The sequence below is a fragment of the Octodon degus genome, unplaced genomic scaffold, assembly GCF_000260255.1.
Source record: "Octodon degus isolate 3935 unplaced genomic scaffold, OctDeg1.0 scaffold00052, whole genome shotgun sequence".
NCBI lineage: Eukaryota > Metazoa > Chordata > Mammalia > Rodentia > Octodontidae > Octodon > Octodon degus.
Window position 1 is genome coordinate 4,246,898 of NW_004524628.1, and position 14,763 is coordinate 4,261,660.

The window sequence follows — 14,763 nt, forward strand, 5'->3', positions numbered from 1 at the left end:
AGCCGCCTGGCCGTGCTGCTCACGCTGCCCGTGGCGCTACCCGTGGGGCAGCTCCTGGAGCTGGCGGCGCGGCCCGGGCGGCTGCGCGAGCGCGTGCTGGAGCTGGCGCGCGGCGGCGGCGACCCCTACGGCGACCTGAGCAAGGGCGTGCTGCGCTACCGCACCGTGGAGGACGTGCTCACGCCGCTCGAGGACTGCTTCATGCTGGACGCCAGCGCCGTGCTGGACTTCGGGGTCCTGGCCAGCATCATGCAGAGCGGCTACACGCGCATCCCGGTGTACGAGGAGGAGCGCTCCAATATCGTGGACATGCTCTACCTCAAAGACTTGGCCTTCGTGGACCCCGAGGACTGCACGCCGCTCAGCACCATCACACGCTTCTACAATCACCCTCTCCACTTCGTCTTCAACGACACCAAGCTGGACGCAGTCCTAGAGGAGTTCAAACGAGGTAACGATGGGGCGGCTGCCTCCAGTGCTGTCCCCTGAAAAGGAAGGAGCAAGGGAAATGGAACCTCCAAGAAAAGGGCAGTGAGACCTCCCCCTTTTTCCTAAGGTGATGCACCCGGAAACGAGGGGTTTTGAAATGTTTGGAGTCTCTTCTCTGGGTTTTGGAGGCAGTGTCAGAAGAAATACCTTACTCCCCACCCTATGGCGTGGTCCCTTCGGCGGAGGAGGGACCTCCACTTAGCCCAGCCCTCCAGGTGTCCTCTTCCAGGTTACTTCAGAGCACCTGGACCCCGTAGATAGAAACTAGAAGGGCAAAAACGTCGTCTGGGATAGCCAGCCGCCGTACCTGTGCACATTTGTTAGTGAATTAGATGGCCTTGCTGTCCCTGAGTGGTTGTGTGTTGCCTTCCTGACTGCTGATGAGCGGGTGACTCATAGAGGACTTTCGCTTTGGTTTTGCCAAAAACAACTTTATGGATCCTGGTTTAATCTTCCCTTTCCTTCCTTTTGCTTTTCAGTCATCTCCCAGGATCGCCCTTAACTGTGTGTGTTCACTTGGTCCTTTTGCCCTGCTGTATCTGAGCTGCTCTGCCTCCCACCTCCCCCTTCCTCACACACCTGGAGGCTCCGTGTTCCTCAGTGTTGTCCTCCTGGGAGGTGTGACCCCTGCTTGCAGGCAGTGGGACCCCCAGCCTGCTGCACAGTCCTGAGCTCCTGCAGGGTGCTGTATGGATGACCCTGACAGCTACAGGATGAGAGGCAGAGAACTGAGAAGTGCACCAGCTCCAGGTCTGCATAGAGGTGCTCTGTGAGTGCCTGGATAGAGCAGAAGCAAGCTTTCCGGTCTTGTCCACATGTCTCTTGTGTTGAGTGCAGGCCTGGGCCATGCCTCACCTCTTCATGAAGGCAGGGTGGCTCTGGTCAGGCAGGACTTTGTTATAGATATTGCGGGTATGCCTGGCCAACTTCCCCTGGATATGGTCCTGCCGCCCCTCTGTTTGTTTGTTTTTTTTGTTTTGGTGGAACCAGGGATTGAACTCAGACCTTTGTGCTTGCCAGGGAAGCACTTATTCCACTGAGCCATTTCCCTGGCCCCTCGAAAAAGGCGGAACGGGGGCACCAACCGGCGACCTCGCACTCTAGAGCCTGGCGCGGAAACTGGTGCGCTAGGTTGCCGCCTGCCCCTCTGTAGAGAGGGAGCCCATACAGTCTTTGTGCTAAGTGTGTCTTCTGGGCTGCCTCTGTCCCCACGCATGGTAGTCCTTGGAGTGGCAGCCAGCATTGTGGCCCCGGAGTCACCTGATTCCATCCCACCACTGCCTAGACCTTGGAGAGCTGTACCGCCCTCGCTCAAGACCTTGGCTCAAGACTTTGGCTGCTGATGTGGAGCTGACCCAGGAGCTGGGGGAAGGCAGTGTGGGAAGAAAGCAGGGGCTGCAGTCCTGGCTAGAGGTAGAGGTGCAGTCTTTGCCCTTGCTCTAGGGCAGATGCTGTGTGTTCACAGTGGAGTAACCTGGAAGTGCAGGCTACACCTTGCAGAATGGACACCAGACTTCCTCCTCCTCAGAGTAATAATGTGGAGACCATCTTGGTCTCTTTGTTGCTCTGAGTCCCCTTCTTAAGATTCCTTAAGGAAACATTCCCTTATGTCTAGCTGCATCTGGCTCTTGCGTTCTTTGCCTCAGGCAGTCTTGTGGGTGGTTCCCGGCAGGACTGGTGGAAGGGCTGCCCCTCCTAGACTTCAGAAGTTGGTCAGGATGTTTAGGATGAGGCTGGCAAAGTGGTTCTGTGTTTCCAACCCTCAGAGCGGCAGGGGAGCTTGGGCCCAGAGCTTGTGAGGATCCCAGATGGGAAGCATTAAGATGCTCACAGTGACAAGATGGGTGGGGGATAGGACAGTGGGGTGGGGGCTGCTTGTGGAACTGAGATTTGGTCACCAGGGCTGTGGGCAGCATGGCACCATCCAGGTGGTTTCTGCCGTCATTGGCTGGTGTGGACAGTGCGATGAAGGGCCCAGTTGAGAGCTGGCTATGTTACACGGTGCCTGGAGAGGAGATCTGGGGGACATCAGGGGGTGGAACAGAGGCGATTGCTGGTTGGCCCAGGTGCTGTGGTAGGAAAGGGAAAACCTGAGGATGAGGCCTGAGTTTCTGCCTTTCCTGAGAGCTGAGTTACAGTGGTGCAGTATCCTGGGGGCAGACTCCTAGCAGGCCGCTGGTGTGACATGCAGGCCCTGGGAGCCTTGGGAGTGAAGCAGAGTCTAACACTCACTCCCTGCCCCCCAGCATGAGTGTGTAAGGTGCAGACCAGAACCTGGAGAAGCCACAGGAAGAGGCAGGATACCCTGGAAGTGAAGGGAGGAGACCACTACCCAGTGGGAGGTGGGAGATCTGCAGAGGAGGCAGCCCCCAGGATGCCCTTGGCTTCACCAAGGCAGAAGTGGCTGGGTGACTGGACAGGACAAGGGGATGTGGCAGTGGAGGGGGGTAAGGGGACAGGGGTCTGGTGGGGGCGTCAGGGAGATATGGTCTGGGAAGTGCCTCCTTAGGTTGTAGGGTAGGCATGGAGCAGGATTGGGCCGACCTGTCGTTGACAGGAAAGGTGTCAGAGAGAAGAAAGGCCTACTCAGTATGGGGCACTCCTGCTCCTGAGCAGGTGTGGGCAACTTGCCACTCGAGGGCATTTGGGGCTTATGGGTCTAGAAGCTGCCGGATAGTGAGCCCCCTTTTCTGTACCAGATGTCCAATGGGGGTCCTATAGTGGCCTTCACTTCTTCATCCCTGTGGGGCATGAGGGTGCCCTGGGCGCAGAGTGCCTGTGCCCTCCAAGGACCTCCTAGAGCTGGCACATCTGTCTGTAGCCCCTGGCAGAACTCTGCATTTTTCCTGGTGTGAGTCCTGTTTCTTTTGATGTGGTTTGGTTTTTTGAGACAAGGACTCAATATGTAGTTCATTCTAGCCTTGAATTTACTATATAGCCCAGGCTGGCCTCAAACTGGCAGGGGTTCTCCTGCCTCAGCTGCCAGGTGCTGGAATTACAGGCGTGCTCCACCATGCCCAGCTTGTGTGAGTCCTGCTGTCTCAACCCCTGTGATACAGTATACTCCTCAGCCCAAACGGCTCATTGGCACTGCATGTGGTGCTGGGGATCGAACCGCAGTCCCTGTGCTTTGCTAAGCTTGTTCTAAGTAGGTGCTTTAGACCACTGAGCCATCTCACCAGCCCCTTGGCACTGGACTTTTAAAATCAGTCCCCTGCCCATCTCTTGACCAAGCGTCTGAGGCCATGGTGCCTGCGAACCTCCTGGAGCTGGAGTCCAGGCGTCATTCAGGTCTCTGCTTCTTTGTGACCTGGGGAGAGGGACCCCTCGGCGCTGACTCAAGATGACACAGCAGTCATTTCTCACACACATCAGAAAGAAGAGTGCTTCAGAGCACTAATGAGTGACTTGCAGTTTCTGTAGAGCCTCAGACCCGAGTGCCTCCTTGTCAACCCTCAACAAGACTCCAGGCTGTAAAGGATTTGGTCTGGAGGTGGGGCGTTGCGAAGTCTGCTTTCCACCAGGAGAGTTCTGGCTTATTGTCTTAGCAGAAGCTGGTGGCTGCTGCTGAGGAGAGGCAGAGTTGCTCAGACCAAGGCAGGAAGATCATGTGAGTTTGAGGCCATCCTGGGCTACATAGTGAATTCAAAGCCAGGCTGAACTACACAGCAAGACCCTGTCGAAGAAAAACAAACCAAAAAAAAAAAAAAAAAAAACCCAGGGAAGGGGCTGGTGAGATGGCTCAGTGGTCTAAAGCACCTACTTAGAACAAGCTTAGCAAAGCACAGGGACTGTGGTTCGATCCCCAGCACCACATGCCAGCCAGCCCTGCCCCCTGGTGGGCTGAGCTGGCAACACACACACATACACATACACATACACATACACACACACACACACACATACACATACACATACACACACACACACACACACACACACATAAATAAATAAAATTAAAAAAAAAAAAAAAAGCCCAGGGAAGATGGAAAAAAACTAAACCCTACATTTTAAAAGATATCATGGCGTGTCTGTAATCACAGTACTCCTGGAGCCTGAGGCGGGATCATAAGTTTGAGCCCAGATTGGACAACTTAACTCTGAAAAGGGCTGGGGATGTAGCTCCATTGGTGGCACTGGTTCAGCCCCTAGTACCACCACCAAAACCAGAACAGGATACTACAGACGTTGGGCATCACGAAAGGTTCTCCACCATCCATAATTGGGGTACCCTGATGCCTGCTGGGTGAAAGCCAAACTCAAGCTTTTCCAGGCCTTCTGGTTATGTCACCACATGTGCCTGTGGCCTGTGGAGCTGCCATGCCTGTGAGCAGGCCGGTCCTGTTGGGAGCAGGTGGACAGCCACATTTCTCTCTGTCCCCTCTTGTTTTGTCTTGGCCACTCTCTGGACCCCTGAGACGCCATGTGCTGCGATCATCGCCTGGCCGCTGTTCAGGGTGTTCTTCTGCCTCCTTCTGTTCCTCGCTGGGCCACTCCCGTGTGGCATGTCCCAGGAGACACAAGTGCCTGTCTCAAGCAATTTGAGATGAAGGGAGAAGTTAGTCCCTTCTGATAGGTGACCTGCCAAAGAGGTAGCTTCCCAGGCAGGAGCCAAGGCCAGGTGTCTCTGGATGGAGGTGGCCATTCAGAAGCTGGGCTTTGGTTTCAGGAATCACAGACTGCTGACCAGAACTGTGTGTCGCACCCTCAGCCTTCCTGGGCTGCCTGACAGGTTTGGGTTGTGATGGAGCAGCCATGGCCCTTGAGATGGCACCTGTGTGCATTCACAGCATGGTCTCTGAGGTTGGCTATAGGGACATCTCAGCCATTGACCCTATTCAGCGTGTCTGAGCAGAGCAGTCGAGGGACCCCTGGGCTGCTTCTCCTGTTCTGGGGAAGTTACTTAGTGTGCTTATTTCTCCCTTTAATATTTGTCCAAGGCTATTTGAGTACCCTCAGACATGCTGCTTTCACCAAACCCACAGGTGTGAAATAATGATTTGCACAGAAAAAGGAACTTGATTTTTTTGCCTTCCTCCAAGATTCTTGGAGCAGATGCCATTCACATGTAGATCTGGGGGCCAGCTTCCACGCTCCCTTTGTCACTGGTGACAGGAAGTTGTCTTGCTGCCCCATTGCAGACCTGCTCGATTGGTCCAGCAGCTTCTCCACCCCCCACTGTGGCTGGGGAGCACTTGGTGGGGTCCTTGTCTGAGGTGGGATATGTAATAAGTGACAAGTACACCCCAGACTTTGGAGGCTTGGTACAAGAAGAGGGTGACATGCTTGTTTCTTTATAATTACTTGTTGAAGTGAAATTTGGACTTTATTGGGTTACTTAGGGTAGGTTGGTAAATTTAATTTCACCTCTTTCTTTTGATGTTTTTAATGTAGCCACTTTAAGAGTCTAAATTACAAACAGGCTTGCTGTCTGGTTTGTTCAGAGAGGTGAGCAGTGTTGTGGCTGCAAAGCACTTCCACCTGTGCCTAAGCTCCTGCGGTTTGCCCAGAACTCTGGCCCTGGGCCCTGCTCCATCTCGCTTGTCCCCACTGAAACCAGATGGGAAGATGGCATGAGAGAGACCCAGGAGCACAGGACAGTGCCAGTCTGTGGCTCATCGCCCTGGCATAGTGGGGTCCTTCAGGGCCACTTCCCACTTTCCCATCCCCTGGAGGAGCCCCAGAAGAGCAGCCTTAGACATTGGGAAGGCCACACAGAGTCAGGCTGGCATTGTCCCCAAGCCTCCATGCCTGGAGTCTGTCCACAGCTCAGAGCCACACAGACCCGGGCCACCTCCCACTTGCCTGCAGCCCATGCGAGGACCTTGTGTAGGTGCACCTGGTCTCTGAGGCCTCACTCAGCATGCTGACCGTCGGGCCCTAGGGAAGGAGCTGGACTGAGTTCCTGGCACCCGTGTCCTTGTGATTGCCTTGTCTTAGCTGGAACAGCAGGGTACCCTGAAAACTATAAATAAGTGTCCCCTCTCCACAGGGAAGTCGCACCTGGCCATCGTGCAGAAGGTGAACAACGAGGGCGAGGGTGACCCCTTCTACGAGGTGCTGGGCCTGGTCACCCTGGAGGACGTCATTGAGGAGATCATCAAGTCCGAGATCCTGGATGAGTCTGAAGACTACCGTGAGTGCAGGCCTCCGTCTGCGCTGCAGCCCCAGCGTGAGCTCGGGGTTCTTTTAGTGGCCGTCCTGCGTGCTCTCTCACTCAGGGCCCTGCCCTTTCTGGGCTGTTGCCTGTTTTATCTTTCCTGCTGCCTCGTCTGGCTCAGGTTCTTCCATGTATTACCCAAGTGTCCTTTAAGGACCCACTCCTTGGGCCAGGCTGTAGCTCAGTGGTGGAGCACTTGCCTTGCAGGCACAGGTCCTGGCTTCTTTTCCCAGCGCAAACACAAAAGTGTCTGGCTGAGGTGGCCCCAGCAGACAGTCCTGGGGTGCTTAAGCCTGGCTTCCTGCTCAGTGCTGTTCTGGGTGCTGTGGGGTGGCCGTGGCAGCCAGGCACTGTGGAAGGAGCTGGGCCAAGTGTGCATCCCCGGGGCCCTGGCAGAGTCCTCCCGGAGCCCATGCTAAGCCTTAGGAGGAGGAGCAGGCAGCAGGGCCCTCGTGGGTGTGTTTGGGCAGTGACACCGCGTATCCCCCCTTAGGAGACGCCACAATAAGGAAGAAGGCCGTGTCCCTGACTGTCCCTCCCAAGCGCAAGGAGGAGTTCTCCCTGTTCAAGGTGTCCGACGAAGAATACAAAGTAAAAATTTCGCCGCAGCTGCTCCTGGCCACTCAGCGCTTCCTGTCTCGAGGTAAAGGGGAAGGGTAGTCCCTGGCCCTGTGCCCTCACTGGCGCCTGCCCCAAGCACCTATGGACTGTGGTCCCTGTTCCTGGTGAGAGAGACATGGGGTTCCCTTTAGCCTTGTTAGCAGTGTCTTGGTCACCAGAGCGGCAGCCGGGCAGTCTCGGTGGCCCTGGTGAGCCCCACCTGGCTCTTGGGCATGGCTATGTGGCAGTGGTAGGGCCACAGGGAGAGTACCCTGGGGGACACTGTCCCTCTTTCCACTATGGGGCAGAGGTGGATGTGTTCAGCCCGGTGCGCGTCTCCGAGAAGGTCCTGCTGCACCTGCTAAAGCACCCAAGTGTCAACCAGGAGGTGAAGTTTGACGAGAGCAACCGCCTGGCCGCACACCACTATCTGTACCAGCGCAGCCAGCCGGTGGACTACTTCATCCTCATCTTGCAGGTACTGGGGCCAGAGTCCCAGGAGAGGCTGAGAGGGATAGCGCCGCTCCTGGCCCTGAGGAGCTGGGGATGGCGTCTCCTTGGGTTTTTCTCTGACTGCAAAGATGACTTCTGCTTGTTTCTCCCTTCCCCCCTCCTCCCAGGGCAGGGTTGAGGTAGAGATCGGGAAGGAGGGCCTGAAGTTTGAGAATGGGGCCTTCACCTACTACGGCGTGTCTGCCCTGACGGCGCCATCCTCGGGTGAGCCCACCCTGCAGTGCCACTCTGCCCATCCTCCGGGGCATCCACATGAGAGGCAGGCAGATTTTCCCCTCACTGGCTCAGTGCCCTCATCCCTACCCCTCCACGTCCCCACCCTGTTACAGGTCCCACCCTGCTTTCCCTGCAGGGTGGCTGGGATGGGCTTCAGTGGCCGTGCCAAGGTCCTACCGGCTGCGTAGTCTTTGATTGTTCCTTTCTGTAGTTCCCCAGTCCCCGGCATCCTCACGCCAGCCTGCCCGCCAGGACCTGCCAGCCGAGCCTGCCGACAGCACCCGCTCCTCCACATACTGTCCAGACTACACCGTGAGGGCCCTCTCAGACCTGCAGCTGGTGAAGGTGACCACCGGGCTGCTCACCAGTGTCCACCAGGTGGTGTGGGTGGAGTGTAAGCACTAAGCAGCATCTGCAGGAGTAAGGCCTGGCCTATTCTGCCCTGTAGGATATGCCCCGGAATCCCCCATCCAGCCAGTTAGCATTCTGCCTGCTGGGTGACTTGCCTCTGTCCCGCAGGTCACACGGTTGCAGTACCTCAATGCACTCCTGGCTTCCCGGGCCCAAAGCCTGCCACCGTCTCCTGAGAACACTGACCTCCAGGTACTTCCAGGCAGCCAGACCAAGCTGCTTGGTGATAAGGCAGCTGTGGCAGCAGGTGAGCCCTGCATGGCACCTCCTGAGCATAGGACCCAGAGGGCGGTGGGCTCTGCCCCTCGTGAAGCTTTACACTGCATGCTCTGCCCTTGCCCTGCCCTGCACCTTTCTCTTTTCTGTTTTTCTCTTCCTGTTTTCATCTTGCTGGTGATGCCGATATCTAGACCAGTGGCCCTTAATGAGTGCAGAAAGCTACCCCTTTCTCCAGAGCCCTAGGATAGGCTGCTTTCATTAGACAGCTGATGGGAAGGGGTTCAGACTCCGACCTGGCCACTGAGCATTAGAGTTACGGACTTGAGAAGGAAGCTGTGGTTCACCTGTGGGCGCTGCTCAGAAGGCGGGAGATTGCACATGCTGGTCAAGCAGGCCTGACCTGTCGGGGCACTCACCCACGTTGGGGGCTGGCTTTGCACAGTGGGCTGGGAACCAGCACTGTGGTGGGATGGCAGGGGGGACTGGTGTTAGGGCTCTGCTGTAGTTTTCAGCTGGTCAGGTCCTGGAGCAGGGGCGGTAATGCCAGGCTCTTGAAAGGCTGCAGGGCCCACCTGCCTGCTGTGGAGGGGTGAGCTCTTCCCAGGCACTTCCTCTGTGGGTGCCACATCCACAGCCTTCTGTGTTCTCCCTCAGCAAATATCCTCACTGTCCAGAGGCCTGGTACGCTTCCCTAGGACACCGCTCTGGCCCTTAGCCTGGGAGTAAGAGTGCAGACATGTGTTTGTGATGCAAAGGTCCTTTCTGAACTGTGAGGTGACATGTATGTGCCAGGGACAGAGAGCCCCAACCCAGGGCACAGCGACAGCCCCTCCAGCCACTGGCTATGGGGATTGTCAAGGGGACAGCAGGTATGCTGGCTCAGTGCTGTCTCTGGGCTCAGGATGGGGTGGGGATACCTCCCTTTCGAAAGGGACACACACTCTCAGATGGGGCCACACCCCTTACAATTGACAAAACTGTTGCCCTACTAGGTAGGGCATTGTATGGGCATCTCGTGCAGGAGTTCACACCATCACAGGAGACTTGGGCCTCAGAAGCCAAGACTTAGCAGACGGTGAGCCCCTCAGGTTGGCTTCTGCGCTGCAGAGCCTGCATGGTACTGGCCAGGGTCGAGACCTGTGCAGGGACAGGCGTTCTAGACAGCAGAGCTGAGCTGGAGCCCATGACCTCCCATATGCTTGGCAGGAGCTCTGCCATTGAGCCACACTCCAGGCCCTTAAGACTTCTTTTTAAATCCTCTTGGCTTTGGCTGCTCACTGGGCCGGAGCGTCATTTACCGAACTGTGGGTCATTTTCTCTTTGTAATCTGTTACCTGCTACTCTGCTGATGTAAACTGACAGTTCTACCCATAGCTCCTCACATGCCCCTGTGAGCTGGTCTGTGGTCTCCCCTTCGGTCCTGAACCGTCTGGCGTCTACCTGCATCTATCCCTGGCAGCCTGGCACCACACACACTGACTTAGTCGTGCCCTGGAGACTTTGTCACTGGGTCCCTGGCAGAGAAGGGCTTCACTGAAGGGCTTGGACTGCACAGGCATTTTCGCTGCGTGTGGCAGGGGTGGGGAAGCTACGGTGCAAGGACCAGATCTAGCCAGCTGCTTGTGTCTCTAAGGTTTCCTTTGTACCTGGATTGGTTTATGGATTGTCTGGCCTCGGGCAGACAGTGGAAATGAGTAGTTCTGACAGTCTAGTGACGTGCAAAACCTACTTGGCTGGAACTTTGGACCCCTGGCTCCTCAGCAGGTCCTGAGCCAGCCCCCCGTGTTCCCCCATCACAAGACTTCTCCAGGGCACAGTCCCTGGGTCCTGGGATGCCGTCCTTTGCACCTTCCCTCTGATGTATGGCATTGCCTATCCTTGGTGGCACTGTGCAACAGCTGGTCGTCTCTTCTCTCTCTCTCTCTTTCTGCTCCTTCAGCCTTCCCCGTAGACCTTTCCCTCTTTGGCACATTTGGAAACTGCAGTTGATAATTGACTGTGGAGTAGTGCACATTTTTTGTTTTAAGAAAACACCAAGGTAAATATCTCCCTTCCCTTCTGTCTTTGCTTGCTCCTTCTGCTTGCTCGCTCACTGCCGGGGTTCTCGACAGCTCCACCAGGTGGCTTTTGTCCCAGGGTGGGGGCGGGGTGGGTGTACCGCCCATCTTTTGGGAGGTCAGGTGGGGCTGCAGGCACCCGCACAGCCTTGGGACATAGCTTCCCTCCAGCCCAGGACGCATGATCGTCCAGGGCAGGTTCCTCTGGCCCAGGGCCCTTGGGGTCCTATCTCGGGTGGTGTCTGTCCTCAGAGCGGCTTCCTCCTCTGAGACCGAGTCAGGCTGGTCATGTCCCTAACCAGCCCCTCCTGGCTTTGCCTTGCTGTCCTGGGGCCCAGCTGCCTTGTCTGCCAGTCTGGTCCCGCAGCTCCCACACTGGGTCAGTGGTAGGCGCTCTGCTGGTCAGCATGGCCCTTTATGTTCCTTTTCTTCTTTCCTGCAGTGTCCAATCCCAGCAGGCCCAGTGTCCCAGTGGAGGATAGCCCTGGGCGGAACCCAGGGCTTTAACTGCTTGTCAGACGCCCGAGCTGGAACGGACAAGCTCAAGGGGATCTGGAGGGGGCCAAGCAGTAGCTTCATACCACCCTGTCCCCGCCCTCCGGGCCATGTTTTAGATGGTCCATGCAGGTGGGGCCTGGGCCACCTCAGTGCCAGGAGCCTCTCGGGAGCTGTTGGGGAGAGGGGTTGCCGGGCCCAGCCCTCCAGGCCAATCTGGAAGGAGCAACAGAAACAGCATCATCTCTGGTCCCCAGGGCCCAGCCCCTGCTCTTCTGCTGCTGTGACCGCAGTGTATTTATACCTCTGTGTGCCGGGCTCCGTGTGTGTGCAGTCGCTGTCTCCCACGGCCGCCACTCATGCCTGGCTCCGAGTCAGCCAAGCCCTGCTGCTGGCAGCACCTTCCCAGCCCACGGAGAGAACCGTGTTGGCCCCGCATCCAGGCCACAGCCTTGTCCACAGTGTCCTCTCTCACTCCCCTCACAGTACCCTGTGCCAAAGCCAGAAGTACAGTTTCCACCAATCGGTCCCTGATCCTGCACCCTCCTGCCGCAGCAGGCCGCCCCAGTGTCTTGGGAGCCCTGAGCAGCAAGGGCAGTCTGCCTTGCAGGGCTTGGTCGCCACCCAGCACTGTCAGCCTTGTGTGCTGAGAGGTCTCCCATGGGAGGAGGGCTCCTCCTGGCTGCATCTGTCAGGCTGTCCCTGAGGCAGTCGCCTGTGGTGCCTCTTCTGTCCCCTCCCCCATGGTCTGCAGAGGAGGCGCAGCTGGGCTGTGCCCAAGTACCTGCACACCTGTCCTTTGATTAAGAAAAACCAAGGTTTTTCTTAGCTCTCCAAAACAGTTGCTGTTTGTCCTGCCCTCTTCCTACCAGTGCTGTTTTATTAGAGATGTGGGAATGAGGAGGCATTAGTCTTGTTTTTCTAATTTGCCTATGTTTCCTCTCAAAGTTCAGTTCAAAATCTGGGCATCACAGAGACGAGAGTCACAGGTGGAGAGGGAGGGATGAGGATTTCTGGAGCCTTTCTCTCTGGAATTTGGGTCCTCCTAGAGGGGACCAAAGGAAACTTCTCCAGGAATGGCTCTAGAACCATCCCGGGGGGCAGGGAACTCTCCCATCTTCTCTATCCAGAGCAGTGGTTCTGAACCTTGGTTACACCTTGGTGTCACCTAGAACAAGGGGGTACCTGGGCCCACTCCTGGAACGTGGCAATTCTGGGCCCAGAGCTTAATTTTTTAAATAGTGGTAGATTCTCAGAAGAGTTCTGTATCCCCTTCCCCCAGCTTCCCCAGATGGTAACATCTTACATAACCGTGGTACATTTATCAGAACTAAAAATGTAATGTCGTGCAATACTCCTAACTACAGACTTTATTTGGGCCTTTCCATTTGTTTCTAGTACCACCCTTTTCTGTTACAGGATCCAATCTAAAAAATACCAAGTTGCACTTCCAGCTATTTTTTTTTTCCTTTTTTTTGTTTGAAATTATGACAGATTCATAGGAAGTTGCAGGGCTAGAGGCCGCCTAGCCCCTTTAGCCAGTCCACCTCAACGGTCCCATCTTAGGCAGTGCCACTACTGTCACAGCCTGGACTTAGCATGGCAGGTTGTGGCCAGGGAGTTCCGCTTCAGTTGGCACACATGTACTTTTGTCACTGCTGCCACTGTCCCTTATGACCTGTCTCGTTTCTGTCACCATGAGGCTGTCCCCTGGCCTGTCCTGTTGGAGCCACCCCCAGCCCTAACCCCTGCAACCACTATGTTCGTCATCTCTGTTATATTGTCATGTTTGAGAAAGTTGTTGTATAAATGGAATCACACAGTGAAACCATTTGAGATTGCCTTTTACTCTGTTCTCTGGAGCACATCCAGGTCATCGTGCATGGCAGTGGCTCGTCCCTTGCTATTGCCACACGGTCTCTCGTGGAATAGTCATTGTCCCCTCCAGGGAGATCACTGGTGTCCAGTGTGGGGCTGTTCCAAATAAAGCTGCTGTAAACGTCCACTGGAGGTGTGTGTGGAAGGAGGGGCGGGCTTTCTCCAGGACAAACTCCAGGCGTGCCGTGCTGGGTGCTGTGGTTGACCTGTGTTCTGGTAACGAGCCGCCGTGCTCTGGCACGCCTGCGCCATCTTTCATTCTTACCTGTACTGCAGGGTGATCAGTCTCCAGGTCCTCGTGGCCACTCGGTGCCGCCACTGCTATGTGCTTGCATTGTCTGATAGGTGTGTGGGGTCCTGCTTAGAGCTTCCCTTTTCCCTTTGGTGTATGTGTCCATGTTCTTTACCTATTTGCTAATTATTTGACCATTGATTGGTTGGTTGATTGGAGACAGTCTCACTGCAGCCCTGGCTGGCCCTGAGCTCACAGTCATCCATCAGCCTCCCAAGTGCTGGTGTCACAGGCGTCTGCCAACACTGGGCTTGTTTTGTTTTGAACTAATTTGATAATTCCTGCTATATTCTAAATACTAGAGTCTGTTTTTTGGCATGCAGACATTTTACCATGGTCTGTAGTGTGAGGGTTGCCATCTGAAATGCCCTTGGAGACTCCTAAAGCTTGGTCCCTGTCCTGAGGCACTATTGACAGAGGAGGGAGGTTAGGCCAGGGACTGTCCTGGGGGGCGACACTGGGACCTCCATACCTTGTACTTCTGCTGTGACATGTGTGGCCCAGAGTGACGGCCACACGGACACGGCTCCGGCCTGTGGAACATGAGCCCAGATGAAGCTTTCCTCTGAGCAGGCGATGGCGGGCGCTGTCATGGGCAGAAGCTGACGCTGACGGGCACATTCATCCTCCCCACAGGGGCTTTTAATTTTGTTTTTTAAAAACATTTTTTTACATTTTGTGTGTGTGTGTGTCCAGGTGTGTCCAGCTCAGCCCACCAGGGGGTGGGGCTGGCTGGCATGTGGTGCTGGGGGATTGAACTGCGGTCCCTGTGCTTTGCCAAGCTTTTTCCAAGTAGGTGCTTTTAGACCACTGAGCCATCTCTCCAGCCCCAAGGGGCTTTTAATTTTGATGCAGTTGCTGATTATTTTTATGTATCTAAAATCCCTTTACTTAGTCCTAGATCCTGGATGTTACCTACATTCTCCCTAAAGGGTATCTTTGCTTTATGTTTTGGAGATAGGATCGAACGCAGGGGCCACTGAACTATATCCTGAGCCTTTCATTTTCAGAAAGGATCTCATGGAATTGCTCAAGGTAGGTTTGAGCTCGTGACCCTCCTGCTTTAGCCTCCTGAATAGCTGGGATTAGTGTGTATCACCATGCCGGGCAAAAGGTTCATGTTTCTCATTTAAGCTTGTGACTCTTGAGTGAATCTTGGTTACAAACTGGGAGACATAGGTCAGTGCTCAGATTTTGGCTTTTAAAGCCTACAGATGCCCGGCTGTTTCAGCACTGTTGGCTAAAAAGGCAGCCTCCACCCCCCACCCCCGCCCCAGGAGCTCGGAGGCTTTGCGCCTTCGCCAGGCCTGGTGCTGCATGCCTGTCAGCCCTGCTACTGGGGGCTGAGCGGGAAGATCACGAGTCTGAGGCCAACCTGGGCCATTGAGACCTTTAAAATTGAAAAGTGCTGGGCATGTGGCCCTGGACACTTG

At 55.6% G+C, this 14,763-nt stretch overlaps 1 protein-coding gene across 1 annotated transcript in view; it reads left to right on the top strand.

Annotated features, from left to right (window-relative positions):
• Positions 1 to 13,975, top strand: part of Cnnm3 (cyclin and CBS domain divalent metal cation transport mediator 3) — a 14,705-nt gene extending 730 nt beyond the window's left edge. Inside the window, exons 2-9 of the mRNA XM_004633244.3 lie at positions 3 to 451; positions 6,482 to 6,625; positions 7,143 to 7,292; positions 7,558 to 7,727; positions 7,870 to 7,966; positions 8,190 to 8,323; positions 8,498 to 8,636; positions 11,108 to 13,975. Of these exons, the coding sequence (XP_004633301.1) occupies positions 3 to 451; positions 6,482 to 6,625; positions 7,143 to 7,292; positions 7,558 to 7,727; positions 7,870 to 7,966; positions 8,190 to 8,323; positions 8,498 to 8,636; positions 11,108 to 11,172 (1,348 nt within the window). The 3' untranslated portion in view covers positions 11,173 to 13,975. The remainder of the gene's footprint in view (positions 1 to 2; positions 452 to 6,481; positions 6,626 to 7,142; positions 7,293 to 7,557; positions 7,728 to 7,869; positions 7,967 to 8,189; positions 8,324 to 8,497; positions 8,637 to 11,107) is intronic.
• The last annotated feature ends 788 nt before the right edge of the window (positions 13,976 to 14,763 follow it).